Source organism: Desmodus rotundus, chromosome 12, assembly GCF_022682495.2.
Source record: "Desmodus rotundus isolate HL8 chromosome 12, HLdesRot8A.1, whole genome shotgun sequence".
NCBI classification, from domain to species: Eukaryota; Metazoa; Chordata; class Mammalia; order Chiroptera; family Phyllostomidae; genus Desmodus; species Desmodus rotundus.
This window is the reverse complement of record NC_071398.1, coordinates 60703016-60723354: the sequence shown is the minus strand read 5'-3', so window position 1 is coordinate 60723354 and position 20339 is coordinate 60703016. Positions and strand designations below refer to the sequence as shown.

General features: G+C 56.0%; 2 protein-coding genes, 1 long non-coding RNA gene and 1 pseudogene across 6 annotated transcripts; 2 read left to right on the top strand and 2 right to left on the bottom strand.

Moving 5' to 3' along the window:
* Window positions 1–1052: 1052 nt before the first annotated feature.
* On the top strand, window positions 1053–4722 carry LOC123480706 (uncharacterized). 2 transcript variants are annotated; one of them, XR_006656794.3, is made up of 3 exons: window positions 1053–1278; window positions 1565–2281; window positions 3167–4722. It is a non-coding gene; the product is annotated as an uncharacterized lncRNA (long non-coding RNA). The 2 variants fall into 2 exon arrangements; XR_006656795.3 differs by having other exon boundaries at window positions 1053–1311.
* A 360-nt stretch (window positions 4723–5082) lies between these two features.
* LOC112313835 (glutathione S-transferase Mu 1) lies at window positions 5083–9637 on the bottom strand. Its single transcript, XM_024570458.3, has 9 exons — window positions 9479–9637; window positions 9140–9215; window positions 8696–8760; window positions 8313–8394; window positions 8124–8224; window positions 7215–7310; window positions 7022–7132; window positions 5833–5927; window positions 5083–5565 (listed from the first exon to the last, which is right to left on the bottom strand). The coding sequence occupies exons 1-8, from the start codon at window positions 9512–9514 to the stop codon at window positions 5838–5840; spliced, it is 657 nt and encodes a 218-aa protein (XP_024426226.2). The 5' UTR covers window positions 9515–9637; the 3' UTR covers window positions 5083–5565; window positions 5833–5837.
* Window positions 5083–18007, bottom strand: LOC112313988 (glutathione S-transferase Mu 1). 3 transcript variants are annotated; one of them, XM_053914719.1, is made up of 9 exons: window positions 17850–18007; window positions 17511–17586; window positions 17072–17136; window positions 16689–16770; window positions 16500–16600; window positions 15592–15687; window positions 15399–15509; window positions 13721–13815; window positions 5083–5565 (listed from the first exon to the last, which is right to left on the bottom strand). In XM_053914719.1, exons 1-8 carry the CDS (start codon window positions 17883–17885, stop codon window positions 13726–13728), a joined length of 657 nt encoding a protein of 218 aa, XP_053770694.1. In that variant the 5' UTR covers window positions 17886–18007; the 3' UTR covers window positions 5083–5565; window positions 13721–13725. The 3 variants fall into 3 exon arrangements, with proteins under 3 accessions (XP_053770694.1, XP_071076089.1, XP_024426357.2); XM_071219988.1 differs by lacking the exon at window positions 5083–5565 and adding an exon at window positions 11610–11746; XM_024570589.3 differs by lacking the exon at window positions 5083–5565 and having other exon boundaries at window positions 12591–13815.
* LOC128779756 (small ribosomal subunit protein eS25-like) lies at window positions 11687–12618 on the top strand (annotated as a pseudogene).
* Window positions 18008–20339: the final 2332 nt, after the last annotated feature.

The window sequence follows — 20339 nt, the reverse complement described above, 5'->3', positions numbered from 1 at the left end:
TCAGCTGAAGGCTGCCCTCGTTCCTTGCAAGGGGCGCCTCTTGCTTCATCAAAACCGGCAGAGGAAGGGTCTCCCAGGAAGACACCACAGCCCTACACAAAGGCATGGGAACGCCCTCTCATCACTTTTGCTGTTTTCCATCAGAAGCACATCGCTGGTCCTGCTCACCCCAGAGCAGGAGACGGTTTCACAGGGGCCAGAAGGTGGGCTTACGGGGGTCCGCCCTATCGGCCCAGAGAAGAAGACAGGGAACCAGGAAATCAGCCCCGCAGTCCTCTGTGGAAAGGATCTGGGAAAGACAGCAACGTGGCAGCTGGAAAGGAGAGGTTTAAAAAGCGTACGTCCACAGGTGAAACGTATAGCACGGAAATCTCAGCTCGAAAAAAAACAAATCACATGCTCCAAGTTTTTCTAGTTACCACACTTGTGAGCGAATAACAGTAGTATACTAGTGTTAGGTTTGTGCAAACAGTATCAATGAGAGCTTAAAAAAAAAAAACAAACCCAACTTGTGATAGAAGCAGTTCCCCAAAAAGTATTAGAGATGCTCATTTGTATTCAATGTTGCAGGTTGAGCAACCGGGTTAAGGTATTTCCAGCTCAGAAGGCACTGGACTCCAGAGAAATTGTTGTAACATTATTTCACTGAGGGGATGGGTGGGGTGGGGGCTGCTGCCTGCCTTACAAGCCAGCTTGAGGGCTCAGAACTCCCGGAACCTGGACTTCAAACAGAAATCGCACATCCCTTATCCTTCGGCAGCAGGACGCGGTTGAGCAATGAGCCACACTGATAAAAAGGAGTTTGGGGAAGGTCCCAATACCAGCAAAGGACTCCTTGGCTGGAGAGCGGGGTCCTGTGAGACCGTGGTCTGGCTCACTCCTGGCTTAGGCCGAATTGAAGAAAAAAAAGTTTTCTGGAAACCAACAGGCTAGGCTCTCTGAGGATTTTCAACGGAAATATTTACAGGTGAATCACATGTGAGCCTTAAATTCAGAACAAAAGATTAAGCGGATGTGTGTGTATTTGAATTTCAAGTGGGTAGGTGCAGCTGTGTGGGCCCACCTGGGGCCAGAGGGCCAGCCCGAGGTTATTGGGAGGGAGCGGTTCCCATGGTGCAAAGGGGTGGAAATCCATCTAACAGGGTCGTGTTCGCGCCGTGTGAGAAGTCTGAGGAGAATTAGAAGATGTCCGTATTGTATGTCCTACGCTGGAACGCTTCCCTTGTATTAACAGAGGCTTTTGAACCGTGACTGAAACCCGATCTGCTTCCTTCCAAAGTTTGTTTCAAGTGGAAAGAGCCCTGGGAAAAGGTGGGGGAGGGATGGCTTTCGGGCAGCGCTCTGCCTTATTGGGGGGTTGTGGGGACTACCCCGCAAAGTGGACTCGGATGGGAGCAGGCAGGGCTGATTACGCAGGAACAGGACGACTAGCACCCACGGAAGCCGCTGTTCTGGAACCCATCAGGACCGGCCCCTCTGAGTCTCTGCTTCCCCGTCTTGGGTCTCCCTGTGGCAGCAGGCATGTCCCTCTGTGTCTGTCAGCAATGAAAGTTTCACTCCGCAGGTCACAGGAGTTAGGAAAACACAGGCTAACACAGTGGGACGACAGTGAACCTGAAAGAGGGGTCACCAGAGGGACGGAGACGAGAGCCAATCCAAAGGCTGGCTGATACCGATAAAAATGAGAGTCTTATGCCGCCACTGTCTCTTCTGGGTCATCTCGCTGAAGGAGGCTTCCCACGAGCATTGTGAGCAACGCAGCGCTGGTCACGCGCTTTCCGCTGCACCGCGGAGCTCGCTTGACTTCCCCGCTCCCCGCTCCCCCTCCCTCCCTGCTTCCCATAGGGCGACCGTGGGGGGGTCCCGGACATCATGCTCCGGTCTGTGGTTTTCAGAATACCGATCTGAACGTTGTTACCCAGGGACTCCCAAACTTGCAAGTCGGCTCAGGAGTTGACGATTCTTTGGTTTGTTCCTACTTGGGGCAAAGGAGGGTGAATGTGGTTCTGTTTGTGCGGGGTTGGCTGCCTGGTGTTAGGTGGGAGCGTTTTCTGGTGGCGGCTGTTCCTCATGGCGATTGTTTGGAAGAGCTCCCGTGGAAAAGAACACGTCTCGGCTGGTCATCTCTCCTCTGCATCTTTGAAACATGCTTCTGACAGGTGGGGGTTTTCTCTCGTTTTAAGTCCACAAGGTACAGGACTGCTTCGCTGGCCCTCAGCCTTCACCTCCCCAACTTCTGTGTCCCAGCGCCTCCATTTCTGCTGCGCAGGTTACTACCCAGGTGAGAGATGCCATTTCCGGTCTGATTAAGCTCTAGCCACTGAGATATAAGTAGAAATGCTACAGGTTACTTCCAGGACGTTTCCTTAGGAAGAGAAGAACAGCCCCCCACTCCTCTTTCGGCCTCTTGCGGTTTCACAGGCAGAGGCAAAGGGGCTCCAGCAGTCATTTTGCGCTATGAGGTGGCAGAGGATGGAGACCTCCCGCTGAGGGTGAGGGAGCAGAAAGTTAAAAAGCTGAGTCCTTGAGGCTACCATGAAGCCAACATTACTGGAGCTTCACTGTCCCCTTCCAGATCTTTCCTTACAAGAGAAATAAGCTTCTGTCCTATTCAGCCACTGTTATTATTTATAGCAGAACTTAATCCTCGCTAACTTGCTTGCTCTTCCAGCCTCCCTGTGGCTCAGGGGCAGGCAGGGGACCCAGGCTCTGTGAATGGCACATAGGGGCGCAGGACTTCAGTCTTAAAGAAGCAGGCCCTGCGGATTTGTTTTCTGGCAGGACCAGGATTTGGGAGGCAGCTGTGATGGGACACTCGCACCCAGTGTCCAGTGCCAGGGGCGCCTGTGCCCCGCCATGGCCGTGTGGGGTTCTCTAGAACAATCCCACATGTGGTTAGGCTCAGTCCCTGGCGGCCCAGCCTCCAGGGCCAACCCCCTGGCCTCCCAGGGATTCCGTGAGCTACCTGATACCTGTAATAAATCCCTTCCCTGTTCCAGCAGCCAGAGGGGACAAACTCTAAGTGATGTGCCACTCCCGTTGGGTATACGTGAAAATAAGACCTTATCCTGGATGCCTCCGCCTTTCTCCTCCCTACTTCAAACTGCTGGCTTAACCCCACAGTTTCCTCGGGATTGGGGCTTAACTTTTCTCCCCAATTTTCCAGGTGTGGGAGCGATTGCCGTGGACCACCCAAATCCGTCCTTCGGAAATAGGGGTGTACCCCTGTGACTAGGTAGAGCCACACATCTGAACTCACGAATAGAAGGTGAACGACTGTGACATATACACCTTCAGCCGCATTGCATTTGCATAGTGGAAACTTGCGTCCTTGGGTTTTCTGGGTTTTCCTTCCCATACTCATGACACAGCTTCAACCAGGACGTGAGGAAGGACCCTAGGGGATGTCAGAGCCATGAGACAGAAGGAGCTGGAATCGCTGAGTAACCCCGCGGAGCACAGCTGCCCCACCAGCCTGGACTATTCCCCCCTGAACAGGACAGAAGAATAAACTTCAAATTTCTATCAGCTGCCGTCTCGGGGTCTCTATCAGCTTTGCCTTTCTCTGCTGATACAGTAACAGCGGAGGGACTCGAGGCTGCAAAGTTGTAACTGACAGCAGGTGATGATGACAGACCCGTGGGGAGACACCAGCCCCTCGGGTTCGCACTGTGGCAGGGGAAGAAACGCCCTGAACGCTGCTGGCTGAGCACTGTGACAGTCCCGGGGAACCCCAGGTCTCCGGTCCTCCCACAGCTGGATGCACCCAGTCAGGTGGCCGTGTTGGTGGCCCCATGCCCCAGACTTTCAAACGTATGTTTTTAGCCTTTAGAACTTTGACCACAGTGTCCAGAATTGTTTTCATTTGCTGCCATCTTTGTTACCATGTCTTCCCTCCTTTTAAAGATTGCGTTCTGTTCTTTTTCCTTGATAATCACCGATTAGATTTTACATCAAATATTTAGGCTTCCACATAGCTATGCCCTTCTAATCTAAGCTTCTGAATCAGGAGTTGGGAAAGGGCCATTGTTGCTGAGGTTCTACTGGGACAGCTCCCCACCCATCCACTTCCGTATTGTCTGGGCAGCTTTCCCACGATCAGGGTGGGGGAGTGGGTGACAGAGACCACAGGACCTGAAAAGCCAAATATTTAGCATCTGGGCCTCTGCAGAAAACATGTGCCAACCCCTGTTCTGGACCCATATCTGTGTGACTCTGATTTCACATTTTTATCCTCTCTGTTTATTGTTAATCACAGCGCCACTCCTAGTTTCCATGGTTTCTTTTTTATTCTTATCCCTCCTGTCTTTAAGTTAATATTTAATAAGCTTTGGCCCCACGAACTTTTATCTTACCAGTTTCATAAACTTTCATTAGCCTTGCTGAACTTTTGTCAGTTCTATCTTTTTTTATTAACCATTATTTCCCAGTGACTTTGAACATGATTGCCCTGGCTCCCTTTTTTATTTAATAACTGCAAGAAGTGCAGCTGCAGGCGCAGACCACCTGGGCAATTGCCCCCCAAGACGCCTCTCCACATCTTCTCCTGTGGACGGCTGGGCCTCCAGGCTGCGGGTCTCCTAGGACCCGCTCCAGGCCCGGCCGCTGTCTGAGGCACGCGCTGGTCAGACGGCTCTCACGCGTCCCGCACACACCTCTGCCAGTGCCCTAGCACCCACTGCCCGCACACCTCCCGACCACATAGATGGGCTGGCCTCTGGCCCCTCACGCTAGGCCCGCCCAGGTTGGGTCAAGTTATTCAAACAGCAGCTAAAGCCTATGAAATGCTAAAGTTAGAAAGAGCTGCGGGCTCCTTCTCCCAGACCTGTGCATTCAAAATTGTCTGAGCTTTGCTTTGTGTCTCCGGTGGCTGGGAGAAAGCATACGCAGAGCTCCAAGTTCCAAGAGTGGCTGAAGAGTGTACCAGGGTCGCACTTGGAGGAAACTCGGATTTCAGACCGTTGCTGAATACATGTTCAGGCGGCACGATAGAAATCACAGATTAAAAGTCCAACAGGACATGGATTCGCTCCTCAGTGGATCCCAGATGGAGGTGGAGGGAAAACACATAGAAACGATGACTACAACACAGTGGGTTGTGTTTTATTGAGATGTGATGTATGAGTACACAGGAGGGGTATCTACCGCAGGGGGCACTTCCAGGAAAGGGTGACAGGACGTGGCCACTAGGGTCCCACACCAGCAGCGGACACCCCACACTGAGTGAGGCACACACGCAAGAACAGAGATAGAAATGAGGGAGAAACCTTATACTCCCACCTGTCCCTCTCCCTGCCACCACCCCACACACACATCCCCACCGCACAGCCGTCACAGACAACACAGGGAAAATGGACAGCCTACCAAACTCCAACACAGTCAGTCCCGAGTCCAGTGGCGAGAGAATAACAAGACAACCAGGTGTGATTCGGCTTCACTGGGGATCAGGCAGGGCAGGGAGGAACCACGCTGGGGGGCAAGGCCTACACCCTGGCAATATGGGTCTTCAGGGCTGTGCTGGGGGCTCCGGCTGAGCTCTACAGGCCACGGGGTCGGGTCGGGCTCCTAAAACGAGAGCAACCAGTGAGGGGGAGGTGGCTTTAATGCAAGAGGATTACATGGGAGGACAAAGAACATCACGGAAGAAAAGGGGGGCTGCGGCTGGGGAGCCTGGATGAGAGGGGAAGCAGGAGGCAGATTAGGGGCCACTAAGGCAGCTGGAGATGGAAGGGGCGAGGCAAAGGAGTTAAAAGAAGAAAAGGAAGCAGAGCAGATCATTCTAAGATGCAGAAAACTGCAGGTGTGCTCCTCGCTCCCATCTCCTGGACTCACAGGCCCTACTTGTTGCCCCACATGGAAGCCTTGGAGTATACAGGGGTCCGGAGGAAGCGGCTGGACTTCATGTAGGCAGAGATCTTCTTCAGGCCCTGAGGGTGGGAGAGGAAGGCCAGGCATCAGGGTCTGCTTCTCCGCCCACCTGGGCTCCCCCAGCCCCACTCCAGGCACTGCGAGGTCAGGTCCTGGCAAGACCTCCATCTGGGGTCAGGCACTGGGGCACAAGACAGCCTTCACTGGGTCTGCAGCTCTCCTGAGCTAACTCCCCAGTTTCCCAAAATTGATGTGACTCCTTAGTAAGGGCCACCACACACGAGGAGGGTCTGTGCTACGCCGGGTGCTTTATACCCACTAGGGATCATGACGCGTGTTTACAACCTCCACCCACCTCCCTACAAGGTAAGTTCTACCATCACCATTCATCAGAGGGAAACCGAGGCACACAGAGCTGCATTCAGCGCCTTCCTCACGCCACACTGCTGGGTACAGGGAAGGGCTGGAGGCAGCCTGGCTCTCTCTAATTCTGGCTCTTTCTGTGGCACTCCCCTCCTCCCTCCCACACAGGAGGCCTTGACCCTCCCAGGCTGCACAAACAGTCTCCTTTTGCAGAGGGAGGCTCCAGGCCTCCCATGGGCTGCCCAAGGAGGGACCGCAGGGGGAACAAAAGGGCTCAGAACGTGCCTGGGCAGCTTCCACAGGAAGCCAGATCTCCCCAGTGATTCAGCAAAACAGGGATGAAAGCTGATAAGAGGAAGTAAAGTAAGAAAGCCTGGCCCCACCCTAGTCATGTCTATGAAGGAGAAAGTCCAGCTGCAGGCCTGGCACCTGAGCCCACTCTCACTGGACCAACCTACCTCACCCCTGACCTGCTGTAGCCAACCAGGCCTGAGACACACAGGAGTGTGTGAGCGCCATCTTCCCAAGACAGAGGGTGCCCAGCACGTTCTACAGGACTCGAAGGTCCTGGGACCACCTGTGTCCAAGGCCTGGCCCAGCAGGCGACAGACTGCAGCCACAACTGTCCCTGAGCCCTCCCAGCAGGTCACCCATCCCAGCTCTGATCCTGGCACACAGCCAGTCCTCAGTGAGGGCTACTTAGGCTTCACGTGAGCTCCAGGACCAAGGAAGCTTCAGGAATGAGAAGGAAGACAAAAGGGGTAAAAAGTGAGAGAACCAGCGGAATCACCTCAAAGCGGACCAAGAAGTCCTTCAGGTTTGCAAACTCATCCAGGCACGTGGGCTGGAACATGCGCAGTACATCGAGGATGTCATACGCCAGGAAATCCACGTAGGTGAGCTGCAGGCGAGACAGAAGGAATGGGGGCCAAACTTGCAACCTGGGACTATGTCAGCTCCCCCACCCAAAGCCTTCCCCTTACCTTGTCCCCTACGAACCAAGACCTCTTCCCCAGAAACTGAGAGAACTGCTTCAGCTTCTCAGGAAGCACCTTCAAAAACTCAGGCTTCAGTTTCTCCTGAGGCACAAAACAGCTGTCACCACCCTCAAACACAGACCCTGGGCCAGAGGCAGTCCTCCCAGGGCTGTTCCCCACCCCCCAGCCCCAGCTGCCATGAGGAGCAGCCCTGTGGCCCAGCAGCACCTGGGTCGGTGCCCAGGTTACAATGTAATCTGCCTGTGTTCACTGCACACCTACTGGGTGTGGCCGCCCACCTGGGGGAGGCGGGGCGGGGGGGGGGAGGGGGGCAGGCAGAGGACACCACACTGTCCCTGATATCTCCAAACACACTCCCTTGGCTCAGACCCAGGAGCTTGTGGGAACCTAGCAGAGCCCAGGACTCAGATCAGGCAGAATGCAAGGCGCAAAGAACCAAAACGTCCTAGGGGAAGACATGAGGAGTCCCCGCTGGTGGGTGACAGAATGGACACTTGAGCACTGTCTGGACAGATGGGGGGAATTTGAGAGGCTGGGAGGGAGGAGGGAGAGGCACAGAGGCCCTGTGGGTGCCTCAGGCTGCCTCCCACAGGGAACTATGCTGATGTCTGTGGGTGTCAGGGAGGGGGGCTGGGATACACACACTGAACACACTGGTGGGAACTGAACTTCCACCCTGGGGAGCCTGGACTCTATTCTAAGGCTGATGAGAACGGAGTCAGAGATTTCATTTGAGGCATTGGGGTTATGTGGGTCACTCTGCTGGCAGTACAGGGACAAGTGTGGAGCTGCAGAAGCTCCAAGGTCACAAGGCCAAGGGGGCCAGCACAGAAAGAACACAAGTGCAGTCCCCTCTCAAAACCCACCCACCCAGCCCTGCAAGAGGCAACTCACAAAGTCAGGGCTGTAGCAGATTCTGATGTTGTACATTCGGATGTCCATGATCTCATTCTCCAAAATGTCCATGCGAATCCTCTCCTCCTCCGTCTCCCCACCTGCAATCACACAACAGACTCCCCCTCACCATCCCAGCCCAGGCAGCCCAGGGACAAGGCGCCCTGTCCCCGCCCCAGTCCCACTCACAGAGGTTGTGCTTGCGAGCGATGTAGCGAAGGATGGCATTGCTCTGGGTGACCTTGTGGGCCCCGTCAATTAAGTAGGGCAGCTGGAAGGGCAACAGGGGCAGGTCAGTAGGCCCAGGTGGCCCTGAGCCCCCCACCCCACCCCCCTGCATTTGGCGCACAGAGGGACCTGGCCCAGGGTGTGCAGCCCAAGGCGGGCGCTGAGCACATGTGTCAGAAAGGATGAGCTGGAGCTCAGGGAGTCGGAGGACAGCAGTGAGGAGACCAGGGAGCTGAGGGGCTGTGCAGGGGCCCCGGGTTGCCAAACCTCTATGGAAGCTGGGAAAGGAGATCTGAGGAGAGGCAAGTTCACTAAGCCCACTGGCCCCCATCCCCTGCACCTACATTGGGGAAGTCCAGGCCCAGCTTGAATTTCTCACTCAGCCACTGGCTTTTGTCAAAGTCCGGAGCTGTGGTGGAGAAGATGGAGTGAAGGAAAGAACCCCCTGAAGCCGCCCCTCCTCCCAGGGTGCCAGGCCCCTGAAAAGGTGAGTCTGCAATCTGAACACCAACTCTCTCACCCACGTGGGGAGGAAACAAGGCCAAGGTCTCAGGCTCCCACAGGGTGAGGCTTCCATAAAGTGCGGAGGAGCCCAAGGGGGAGCCAGCAGTCACTGACACAGGGGCCCGGCTGTCCCCTCTCCTGTGCTGCTTGGAAGCCCCAAGTCTACCCTCGGGCAGTGGCAGCGGCAGCCGCAGAGGTGAGCCACAGGTGGCCCGGGCAAGGGTGCTTGGTACCAAATCAGCAGGAGGGGGGCCGGAGTTGGGAGGCGACAAGAATGCACTTACCGTCCCCTAACGTGTACTTCTTCTCCTGGTAGTTGGAGTCGGTGTATTCCAGGAGCAAGCGGATGGAGTGAGCCAGCTGCAGGGCAGGGCCCGACCGCGGTCAGGGGTCCACGGAGGACCTCGGGATTCCCTCTGCTACGTGAACCCCTCCCCCAGCACACAGACACTCCCACCCCACAGGCGCCCACGTACACGCCCCACTGAGATGGACGGGGCGGGTTGGGCTTGCCCCGGCCAGCCCTGAGCAGGACCATTCACATGGAAGCGCCCGGGCTCTGCGGCCTCTCCGAGCGCTCGTGCCCGATCCCACCCAGGAGCCCCCACAGACCCCTCGCTCACCCCGCGGACGTCCCAGTAACCCAGAGTCATGGCCATGGTGCTGGTTATCGCGCTCTGAGTGGTCGGGCTTCTTCCAGGCTGGGTTTGGAATCTGCAGTCTGTCCCGGAGGTGTTGAGGCGCCGGACCCGGGCGCGCACAGCCTTTTACTTCCCTCCCCTGGTCCCCGCCCCTAAGCCCGCCCCGGAGACCCGTGACTACTCCCCCGGAGCCCAGGGGAACAGTCTCTGTCCGGAACCCGGCCCCGGGAATTGGGGAACACAGCGTGGGCGTCAGGACGCCAAGGTCGAAGGGCCGGGCCCGCCTGGGTGCCCCCAGCGCTACGCGGCTCCCCCCGAACCCCACCTGGTCCAGAGCTCCGCTGGCTCAGGGGAAGGGAAAGTGCACGTGGGAGACACAGCTGACAAATCCAAACCGCAACTGGAAGGCTCGCCTGGCCTCCCTCCCCCTCTAGGCACCGCCCCTGGGCCGCAGAGTTCCCAAAGCCTCAGGGGGGCTCAGACCGCCCCTTAAAGTCAAAGATGGGCGGGCGCTTCAAAGCCGGAGTGTCCCTCAGCGCGTGTGAAGGCAATTCACGCCAGCCAGAAAGCTCCTCCAGACCCTTGGAATGCCTGATGCCACGTGTCTCCCCAGCCCACCCAACCGGGGACAGGGACTCCCATGGCCAGCACAGAGTCAGGGAGCCGGGGTCCCCGGGTTTCCCTCTGCGTGCCTTGGAGGACCCAGCTCCTAAGTCATGTGTCCAAGAGTGGTAAGAATCAAATGCAAAGTAATCAATTAGGTTTATGGAAAACTAAGAACAAAATACATTTAGGCTTGTTGGTGATATTTTCCCTTTTTTAAAGGATATGAGAAGGCTGAGTGCTTCTGTGAAAACAGATGACGGGAACTCTGAAAGAACAGATGCGTTCACAAGTTCGAGGGCATTGCAGCTAGCAGGGAGGAGGCCCGAGCACTCAGTCCCCTGGCCGCCCGCTGACACAGAGGGCTGTCCACAGGGACGACCTGGAATCAGTCTTGCCCTGGGACCATTGCTGTGGGTACCAAACGGTAGATTGGGTCGAGACAATGAGACCTGCGCAGAGAACATGGTGGATGGCTGGGCAGCCTGGCCCTCCAGGGTCCACGGGTGGTGCAGTTCTGCCTGTCAGACCACCAACCCCTCCCACCCCTGGGCACTGGTCCAGGGTCAGACACAGTGAGCTTGCCTCTGCCACGGGGAGTCACAGACCCTAGAGAACAAGTGATGAAATCTTCACATCAATAAATATGTACACATGATAGGCAGCAAAGCACTCACATGTCACACGTACCACTCTGTGGCTTTTTACATAGGATACTCTTCTGGGTCACCCCCAGAGTGAAACAGAAAACACTTCCACCCTTCTCAAGGCCCCGCTAACGAGCAACCCCCCACACACAAGGGCCCCACTCAGCTGACCTCCGTCCCCTTGGATTCGTCTGGCGTGTTGGCTTTCAGGAGGATACAGCTACGAAGCATGTGTTTTGCATCTGCACCCATTGCCAACTGACAGCGCTGTCAGTGAGAGTCGTCCAAGGTTACAATGTAATCCAATGTTAACAGTGGGGCGTTTATCCCATTAGTGTTGTACGTTCAGTCACGTAGGGGTCCCTCACAGGGACCGTGGAATCACAGTAATACGCCAAGTCGGTCTATTTTTCCATTGGTAGACATTTGTATTATTGTCAATTGTTGGCTACTTCAAATAAAGCTGCCCAGGGTCCTGTGTGCGCCCCTGGAAGACACAGACACTCATCCCTATTGAACTTGAACGTGGACCATGATTCCAGGGCACAGGCTCGATGTGCATTACATCCCAGTGGGTACTGCTGGTGTGCGAGTGCTTGTGCCCCCAGCAACGAATGGCACCTCCAGTGACTCCGTAAATTCAACCATTGTCAAGCCTTTCATTTTTTTAAAGATTATATTTATATGTTTTTAGAGAGAGGGGAAGGGAGGGAGAAAGAGAGGCAAAGAAACATCAACTGGTTACCTCTCACATGCACCTTAACTAGGCACCGGGCTTCAACCCAGGCATGTGCCCCGACTGGGAATCAGACCTTTGCTTCACGGGCTGATGCTTAACCATGTGAGCGACACCAGTCAGGACCCATCGTCGGTCCTTTTCATCTTAGCCTGTGAGAATATGTAGTAGGGTCCAACTGCGCTCGTAACTTCTCCACACATGATGATGTTCAGCAGTTTCATATGCTCCGTGGCCATCTGGGTGTTCTCTCTCGGGAACTACCTGCTCAAGACCGGGGCCTTTGTTTGTGGGGGTTGGATTTTGGATAAGAGTCTTTTTTGGCTAAGAGGCCTTTGATGATTTGCAGTATTTTCTCCAGCTGAGCCTGCCCGAAAACCAGACCCACAAAATCAGCTCTTTACAGTGGCAAGCGCTGCCCTGCAGGAAACCCCTCCCCAGCAGCACAATTTACAGCATGATTTAAATTCACTTCTAAACCCCACAGTGCCGATGGGGGAAGGGTGACTGGTGGTGACAGTGGAGGAACCCTAGGCTTAGATATTTACAGAAGAGTGTGACCTAGAGGACATCCCCTAGCTCTCCACACAGGGCCTGGCTAGCTCGGAACGGCAAGAAGAACCTAAAAGCTTCTTAAGTATAAAACAATGCGATTCAAGCGTTTGGTCCAACATCTTCTCAGGTAGCAGTGGGAGCGGGCGCTCCTCGAGACTCACGATAACTCCCAAGGACACCAAGAAGAAGAAAGATGCTGGAAAGTCAGCCAAGAAAGACAAAGACCCAGTGAACAAATCTGGGGGCGAAGCCAAAAAGAAGTGGTCCACAGGCAAAGTTGGGGACAAGCTCAATCACCTAGTCCTGTTTGAAAACGCAACACATGATAAACTCTGTAAGGAGCTCCCGGTACAAGGTTATAACCCCAGCTGTTGTCTCTGAGCGACTGAAGATCGCGCTTCCTTGGCCAGGGCAGCCCTTAAGGAGCTCCTTAGCGAGGACTTAGGAAGCTGGCTTCAGAGTACAGAGCTCAAGTAATTCACACCGGAAACACCAAGGGTGGGGATGCCCCAGTGGTTGGTGAAGATGCAGGAGCAACAGGAACCACCAGCTGTATGTTTCAAAAAATAAAACTTTATTAAATCAGAAAAAAAGTGATTCAAGGGAGTTAAGTCAGAATGGAATCATCTTTCCCATCAGCAGTGTGGAATTCCAGAAGCTGAGCAATACCACCGGCGGTCTGAAGGTCTTCATTTGTAGAGTTCTATACCCGAACAAAGTGTCAGTTCACTGCACACCAGGACAGACGGTTTTCAGAGGTGCAAGGACTAAAGAAACTGCTCTCATGGCGCCTATGACAATGATGGATTAAACCCAGGAACAAGGTCCTAGCACAGCTGGACAGCAGCCTGCAGAGGGCGCCGTTACGACCTCTGAGAAAAGCATAGAGATGGAATCCTAGAGATTTCACAGATGTGATAAACCAGATGATGGAGAAGGGAGGAGAACCCTGGTCCCCCCACTGGGGACCCTCGACGCCTCTGAGCCCCACTCACTAGCACACAAAGCTCTGCCTGGTGAGCCCCCAAGAATGGACGATGAATGACTGAGACAGCCAGGTCCGGAAAGTGGCCTCCCTTCTACAGAGAGCCCCACAAGGGGTCCTACCCCATGGGTGTCAGACATAGGAACGAATGAGAAGTCTCATTACACCTTACCCTCCCCAGGATCTCAAAGGAACCAGCCTCTGCCATCATCACCACTGAGACCCCCGGGAGCAGCAGGTCCCATGGAGAAATCAGTGGCCAGGAGGGAATAAGGCACAGCACTGTGATTCGGCTTTGCCTGGATCAGGCAGGGCTGGGAGGAACCACGCTGGGGCAGACCTGCACCCTGGTAATACTGGTCTTCAAGGCGGTGCAGGGACATCAGAGCTGAGCTCTATAAGCCAGGGATCCAGGGGGCTCCTCAAACCAGAGCAGCCAGTGAGGGGGAGGTTGGTCTCATTGGCTTTAAAGCAAGAGGATTAATGTGGGAGGCATTGGAAGTTCGCTGAAAAAGGGGAGGCTGTGGCTGGAAAGCCTGGATGAGAGGGGAAGCAGGAGGCAGATTAGAGGCCACTAAGGCAGCTGGAGATGGAAGGGGCGAGGCAAAGGAGTTAAAAGAAGAAAAGGAAGCAGAGCAGATCATTCTAAGATGCAGAAAACTGCAGGTGTGCTCCTCGCTCCCATCTCCTGGACTCACAGGCCCTACTTGTTGCCCCACATGGAAGCCTTGGAGTACACAGGGGTCCGGAGGAAGCGGCTGGACTTCATGTAGGCAGAGATCTTCTTCAGGCTCTGAGGGTGGGAGAGGAAGGCCAGGCATCAGGGTCTGCTGCTCTGCCCACCTGGGCTCCCCCAGCCCCACTCCAGGCACTGCGAGGTCAGGTCCTGGCAAGACCTCCATCTGGGGTCAGGCACTGGGGCACAAGACAGCCTTCACTGGGTCTGCAGCTCTCCTGAGCTAACTCCCCAGTTTCCCAAAATTGATGTGACTCCTTAGTAAGGGCCACCACACACGAGGAGGGTCTGTGCTACGCCGGGTGCTTTATACCCACTAGGGATCATGACGCGTGTTTACAACCTCCACCCACCTCCCTACAAGGTAAGTTCTACCATCACCATTCATCAGAGGGAAACCGAGGCACACAGAGCTGCATTCAGCGCCTTCCTCACGCCACACTGCTGGGTACAGGGAAGGGCTGGAGGCAGCCTGGCTCTCTCTAATTCTGGCTCTTTCTGTGGCACTCCCCTCCTCCCTCCCACACAGGAGGCCTTGACCCTCCCAGGCTGCACAAACAGTCTCCTTTTGCAGAGGGAGGCTCCAGGCCTCCCATGGGCTGCCCAAGGAGGGACCGCAGGGGGAACAAAAGGGCTCAGAACGTGCCTGGGCAGCTTCTACAGGAAGCCAGATCTCCCCAGTGATTCAGCAAAACAGGGATGAAAGCTGATAAGAGGAAGTAAAGTAAGAAAGCCTGGCCCCACCCTAGTCATGTCTATGAAGGAGAAAGTCCAGCTGCAGGCCTGGCACCTGAGCCCACTCTCACTGGACCAACCTACCTCACCCCTGACCTGCTGCAGCCAACCAGGCCTGAGACACACAGGAGTGTGTGAGCGCCATCTTCCCAAGACAGAGGGTGCCCAGCATGTTCTACAGGACTCGAAGGTCCGGGGACCGCCTGTGACCAAGGCCTGGCCCAGCAGGCGGCAGACTGCAGCCACAACTGTCCCTGAGCCCTGCCAGCCAGTCACGCATCCCAGCTCTTGCCTCATGTCCAAGGCTGACCATCCTGGACCAGAATCAGAGGTCAAAGAACTAGCTGACTAAACGGATCTCTTGATGGGAGTGGGAAAGGGCACAGACTGTAAGCTGAAAACCCCGTGGCCTAACAGTGCCTCAAACTCCCTAATCTGTGACAAAGCTGACTCGTCTGATCCTCTGTGAGTTGACTGAGGGTGATGGGTGACGAGCTGGGAGGGGAGGACCAGGCTGTGCACCTCTAGCCCCCTGGTGGGACCACAGGACCACACAGCGGGGGACTCTTGCACCTCTCCAGCTGCACGCAGACCCAGGAGGTGGGCTCCAGGGCTGGGTCACCTTTACATCCCCTCTGTGCCGGACACCAGGCCTCACACAAGAAGGGCAGATCAGTGAATATGAACAATGGAAAATAAAAGGGAGGTCATACATCTTCCACCCAGAGGAACGCTGTAAAGGTCAGTTTAACCCAGTGTGAGCACAGTGCCGCAGACAGATCCTGGCACACGGCCAGTCCTCAGTGAGGGCTACTTAGGCTTCACGTGAGCTCCAGGACCAAGGAAGCTTCAGGAATGAGAAGGAAGACAAAAGGGGTAAAAAGTGAGAGAACCAGCGGAATCACCTCAAAGCGGACCAAGAAGTCCTTCAGGTTTGCAAACTCATCCAGGCACGTGGGCTGGAACATGCGCAGTACATCGAGGATGTCATACGCCAGGAAATCCACGTAGGTGAGCTGCAGGCGAGACAGAAGGAATGGGGGCCAAACTCGGAACCTGGGACTATGTCAGCTCCCCCACCCAAAGCCTTCCCCTTACCTTGTCCCCTGCGAACCAAGACCTCTTCCCCAGAAACTGAGAGAACTGCTTCAGCTTCTCAGGAAGCACCTTCAAAAACTCAGGCTTCAGTTTCTCCTGAGGCACAAAACAGCTGTCACCACCCTCAGACACAGACCCTGGGCCAGAGGCAGTCCTCCCAGGGCTGTTCCCCACCCCCCAGCCCCAGCTGCCATGAGGAGCAGCCTTGTGGCCCAGCAGCACCTGGGTCCAGTGCCCAGGTTACAATGTAATCTGCCTGTGTTCACTGCACACCTACTGGGTGTGGCCGCCCACCTGGGGGAGGCGGGGCGGGGGGGGAGGGGGGTAGGCAGAGGACACCACACTGTCCCTGACATCTCCAAACACACTCCCTCGGCTCAGACCCAAGAGCTTGTGGGAACCTAGCAGAGCCCAGGACTCAGATCAGGCAGAATGCAAGACGCAAAGAACCAAAACGTCCTAGGGGAAGACATGAGGAGTCCCCGCTGGTGGGTGACAGAATGGACACTTGAGCACTGTCTGGACAGATGGGGGGAATTTGAAAGGCTGGGAGGGAGGAGGTGGAGGCACAGAGGCCCTGTGGGTGCCTCAGGCTGCCTCCCACAGGGAACTATGCTGATGTCTGTGGGTGTCAGAGAGGGGGGCTGGGATACACACACTGAACACACTGGTGGGAACTGAACTTCCACCCTGGGGAGCCTGGACTCTATTCTAAGGCTGATGAGAACGGAGTCAGAGATTTCATTTGAGGCATTGGGGTTATGTGGGTCACTCTGCTGGCAGTACAGGGACAAGTGTGGAGCTGCAGAAGCTCCAAGGTCACAAGGCCAAGGGGGCCAGCACAGAAAGAACACAAGTGCAGTCCCCTCTCAAAACCCACCCACCCAGCCCTGCAAGAGGCAACTCACAAAGTCAGGGCTGTAGCAGATTCTGATGTTGTACATTCGGATGTCCATGATCTCATTCTCCAAAATGTCCATGCGAATCCTCTCCTCCTCCGTCTCCCCACCTGCAATCACACAACAGACTCCCCCTCACCATCCCAGCCCAGGCAGCCCAGGGACAAGGCGCCCTGTCCCCACCCCAGTCCCACTCACAGAGGTTGTGCTTGCGAGCGATGTAGCGAAGGATGGCATTGCTCTGGGTGACCTTGTGGGCCCCGTCAATTAAGTAGGGCAGCTGGAAGGGCAACAGGGGCAGGTCAGTAGGCCCAGGTGGCCCTGAGCCCCCCACCCCACCCCCCTGCATTTGGCGCACAGAGGGACCTGGCCCAGGGTGTGCAGCCCAAGGCGGGCGCTGAGCACATGTGTCAGAAAGGATGAGCTGGAGCTCAGGGCATGGGAGGACAGCAGTGAGGAGACCAGGGAGCTGAGGGGCTGTGCAGGGGCCCCGGGTTGCCAAACCTCTATGGAAGCTGGGAAAGGAGATCTGAGGAGAGGCAAGTTCACTAAGCCCTCTGGCCCCCATCCCCTGCACCTACATTGGGGAAGTCCAGGCCCAGCTTGAATTTCTCACTCAGCCACTGGCTTTTGTCAAAGTCCGGAGCTGTGGTGGAGAAGATGGAGTGAAGGAAAGAACCCCCTGAAGCCGCCCCTCCTCCCTGGGTGCCAGGCCCCTGAAAAGGTGAGTCTGCAATCTGAACACCAACTCTCTCACCCACATGGGGAGGAAACAAGGCCAAGGTCTCAGGCTCCCACAGGGATGAGGCTTCCATAAAGTGCGGAGGAGCCCAAGGGGGAGCCAGCAGTCACTGACACAGGGGCCCAGCGGTCCCCCCTCCTGTGATGCTTGGAAGCCCCAAGTCCACCCTCGGGCAGTGGCGGCGGCAGAGGTGAGCCACAGGTGGCCCGGGCACGGGTGCTTGGTACCAAATCAGCAGGAGGGGGGCCGGAGTCGGGAGGCGACAGGAATGCCCTTACCGTCCCCTATCGTGTACTTCTTCTCCTGGTAGTTGGAGTCGGTGTATTCCAGGAGCAAGCGGATGGAGTGAGCCAGCTGCGAGGGATGGCAGGACCGCGGTCAGCGTTCCAGGGCCCGACCTTTGGACTGGCTCTGCTACCGGAACCCCTCCCCCAACGAACAGACACCCCCACCCCGCAGGCGCTCACGCGCTTGTCCCCTAGAGATGGACGGAGTCGGCGTGGGTTCGGCCGGCCAGCCCTGAGCAAGACCCCTCAGGGGGAACCGCCCTGGCTCCTCGCCCTCTCCTCGCCCTGCGGCCAGATCCCCCCTGCGAGCCCCACAGACCCCTCGCTCACCGCGCGGACGTCCCAGTAACCCAGAGTCATGGCCATGGTGCTGGTTATCGCGCTCTGAGCGGTCGGGCTTCTTGCAGGCTGGGCTTGGAAACCGCGGTCTGTCCCGGAAGTGTGGAGGAGCCGGACCCCCGGCGCGCACAGCCTTTTACTTTCCTCCCCTGATCCCCGCCCCTAGCCCGCCCACACCCCACCCCGGAGACCAGTGACTACACTCCCAGAGCCCAAGGGAACAGTCTCTGTCCGGAACCCGGCCCCGGGAATTGGGGAACACAGTGTGGGCGCCAGGACGCCAAAGGTCGAAGGGCCAGGCCCGCCTGGGTGCCCCCGGCGCCTCGTGGCTCCCCCCGAACCCCACCTGGTCCAGAGCTCCGCTGGCTCAGGGGAAGGGAAAGTGCACGTGGGAGACACAGCTGACAAATCCAAACCGCAACTGGAAGGCTCGTCTGGCTTCCCTCCCCCTCTAGGCACCGCCCCTGAACCGCAGAGTTCCAAGGCCACATAGGGGGTGGCCAGCAGGAGCCAAGGACACCTCACAGGACCACAGCCCGTGTGGCCCGGCAGACCCTGCTGTCCAGGCCCCGGGGTCCCGGCGGGGGGGGGGGGGGGCCCTGATCCTGGCTCCTGACTCCTGTGTTTGCAGTATGAGACACTGGCTCAGGTGGCCTTTGAAGTCCCTCTGTGACCTGTTACCTGTGGCACAGCCTCCACAAGGAAAGGTCCAGGGCCCCACCGCCTAGCTCGGTTTCTTAGAACATCGTCCTTATCAGCCCAAGTTACCGATTTGATCCCTGGTCAGGGCACATACAAGAAGCAACCAGTGAATGCATGAGAAAGTGGAACAACAGATCATTTTTCTCTCTCTCCTCCCCCCACCCTTTCCCTCTCTCTAAAAGCAATGAAAAAATGTTCGCAGGTGAGAATTTAAGAAAAATAAAATAAAACAAATACTGGAAGCTTTGAGGGCAAAAGGCAACATTTACAGAGTTCCTTAACAGTACCATTAAAATGAGTGTCTGTCATTATCTGAGAGAGAAGGAGAAACTCCCCCAGGCTGCAAAACACAATCAAGCACTTTTTCGGGGGGTGTGGGGGCGGGGGAGTTAAAGACAGATGTCTGGAAAGAAAAACTTTTATCTACTCAAGGAAGAAAACAGAAAATAACCAGAACGTATTCATAATCCATTTCAAGAAGCTTTTGTATCGAGTTCCTTTGGAGGATGAAGGGCCCCGACATATTCCGCGTTTGCTAAACTGCCTGATTACCCTGAGGGCTGCGCTTATAAGTAATTGGTGTTAAATCCTAAATCCCCGTCCCATTCCTTTGGAGCCGCGCTCCAGCAGCGCCTCCTGGCGGCCAGAGGTGCAGCTCCCAGGCGGAGAAAGGCGGAGGCTTAATTCCACCCACCTACCCACCCACCTGGCTTCCCATGGACCTCTGGGTCGGTCCCGCCTGCTCCACTGATCCTGCAGGTGACACGCCTCTGTCCTCAAGAGAGGGACAAACCAGTGGACGCCACCTCGGTCATCAAGATGTTCTGTATTTTCATCTAAAAGACTTTCCAGACGTGGGGTTGACTCGTGTGTGTGGTGTGAAGTTGGAGTGGGCATTTTTTTTTTTTCCTGGTTGCATGCCTCGTTTGGCCCAGCGCCCCTGGTTTAGAAAGCCCCACTTTCCAGACCCCGGTTTGGGGGAAGGTGGTGATAGCAGTTTCTCTTTGCCTCAGGGCAGGATCGGGTAGGAGGCACTCTGCTTTCTCCAAGCCTTGGAAGGCGGTTGCACTTAGGGCTGTATGTGTCATAGCCTCGTGAGTAGCAAATAGTCCCCAGGAGGAAAATAATTCTGCCCAGCCGCCAGGAGGCAGGAAGGAAGTCAGGGAATGACCTCCGGGAAAGGAGGTGTATAGGTGGGACGTTCACAGGAAGGCCGGGGATGAGGTTTGGGCTTGGCAGTGTGAGACAGAAAAGGGGAATGAAGAGTTGACCAGCTCACAGGCAGGGCAGCCCCACTGTTGGACTGCCCTAGACGTGGCACTCCACTGAGGGGGGCTGCTGGGGCCCAAGACACAGCTAGTCTTCCCTTACCATTTGAGGGACCAGCCCCTCCCCTGCCTGGCCAAGATGGGCCCCTTGAGCACCTTGTTCCCGGAACACATAGGAAGAGACAGACAGTGGGGCAGACAGACAGACAGACAGAGCATTGCCTCTGGAGCCAGACCTCCTAGGTTGGCATCCTAGGCCCACCACTTACTAGCTGTGTGACTCTGGGAAGGTTACTTAACCTCTCTGCCTCCTTTTCCTTCTCTGTAAATGGCCATAATAATAGCGCCTACTTCATAGGGCTGATTTGAGGATTCAATGAGATCAGACATGTGAAGTTCCTGAGCCAGTGCCTGGCATGTGGTGAACATTCGGTAAGTGCTGGCCATTGTCATCATTAGCCTTGATGGTTAAATTCAGGGCCCCAAACTCCCTGCCAGTGCTGTTTGCCGA

Bases quoted from the DNA above. Each gene is read 5' to 3' on its own strand.
- LOC112313835 (XM_024570458.3), bottom strand. From the start codon at position 9,514: ATGGCCATGACTCTGGGTTACTGGGACGTCCGCGGG. The intron at 8,225-8,312 runs GTGAGTGGGACT...GTGTGATTGCAG, and splicing joins CGCTCGCAAGCACAACCTCT to GTGGGGAGACGGAGGAGGAG. The intron at 7,311-8,123 runs GTGAGTTGCCTC...TTTGTGCCTCAG, and splicing joins TCTGCTACAGCCCTGACTTT to GAGAAACTGAAGCCTGAGTT.
- LOC112313988 (XM_053914719.1), bottom strand. From the start codon at position 17,885: ATGGCCATGACTCTGGGTTACTGGGACGTCCGCGCG. The intron at 16,601-16,688 runs GTGAGTGGGACT...GTGTGATTGCAG, and splicing joins CGCTCGCAAGCACAACCTCT to GTGGGGAGACGGAGGAGGAG. The intron at 15,510-15,591 runs GTAAGGGGAAGG...TCTCGCCTGCAG, and splicing joins CTTGGTTCGCAGGGGACAAG to CTCACCTACGTGGATTTCCT.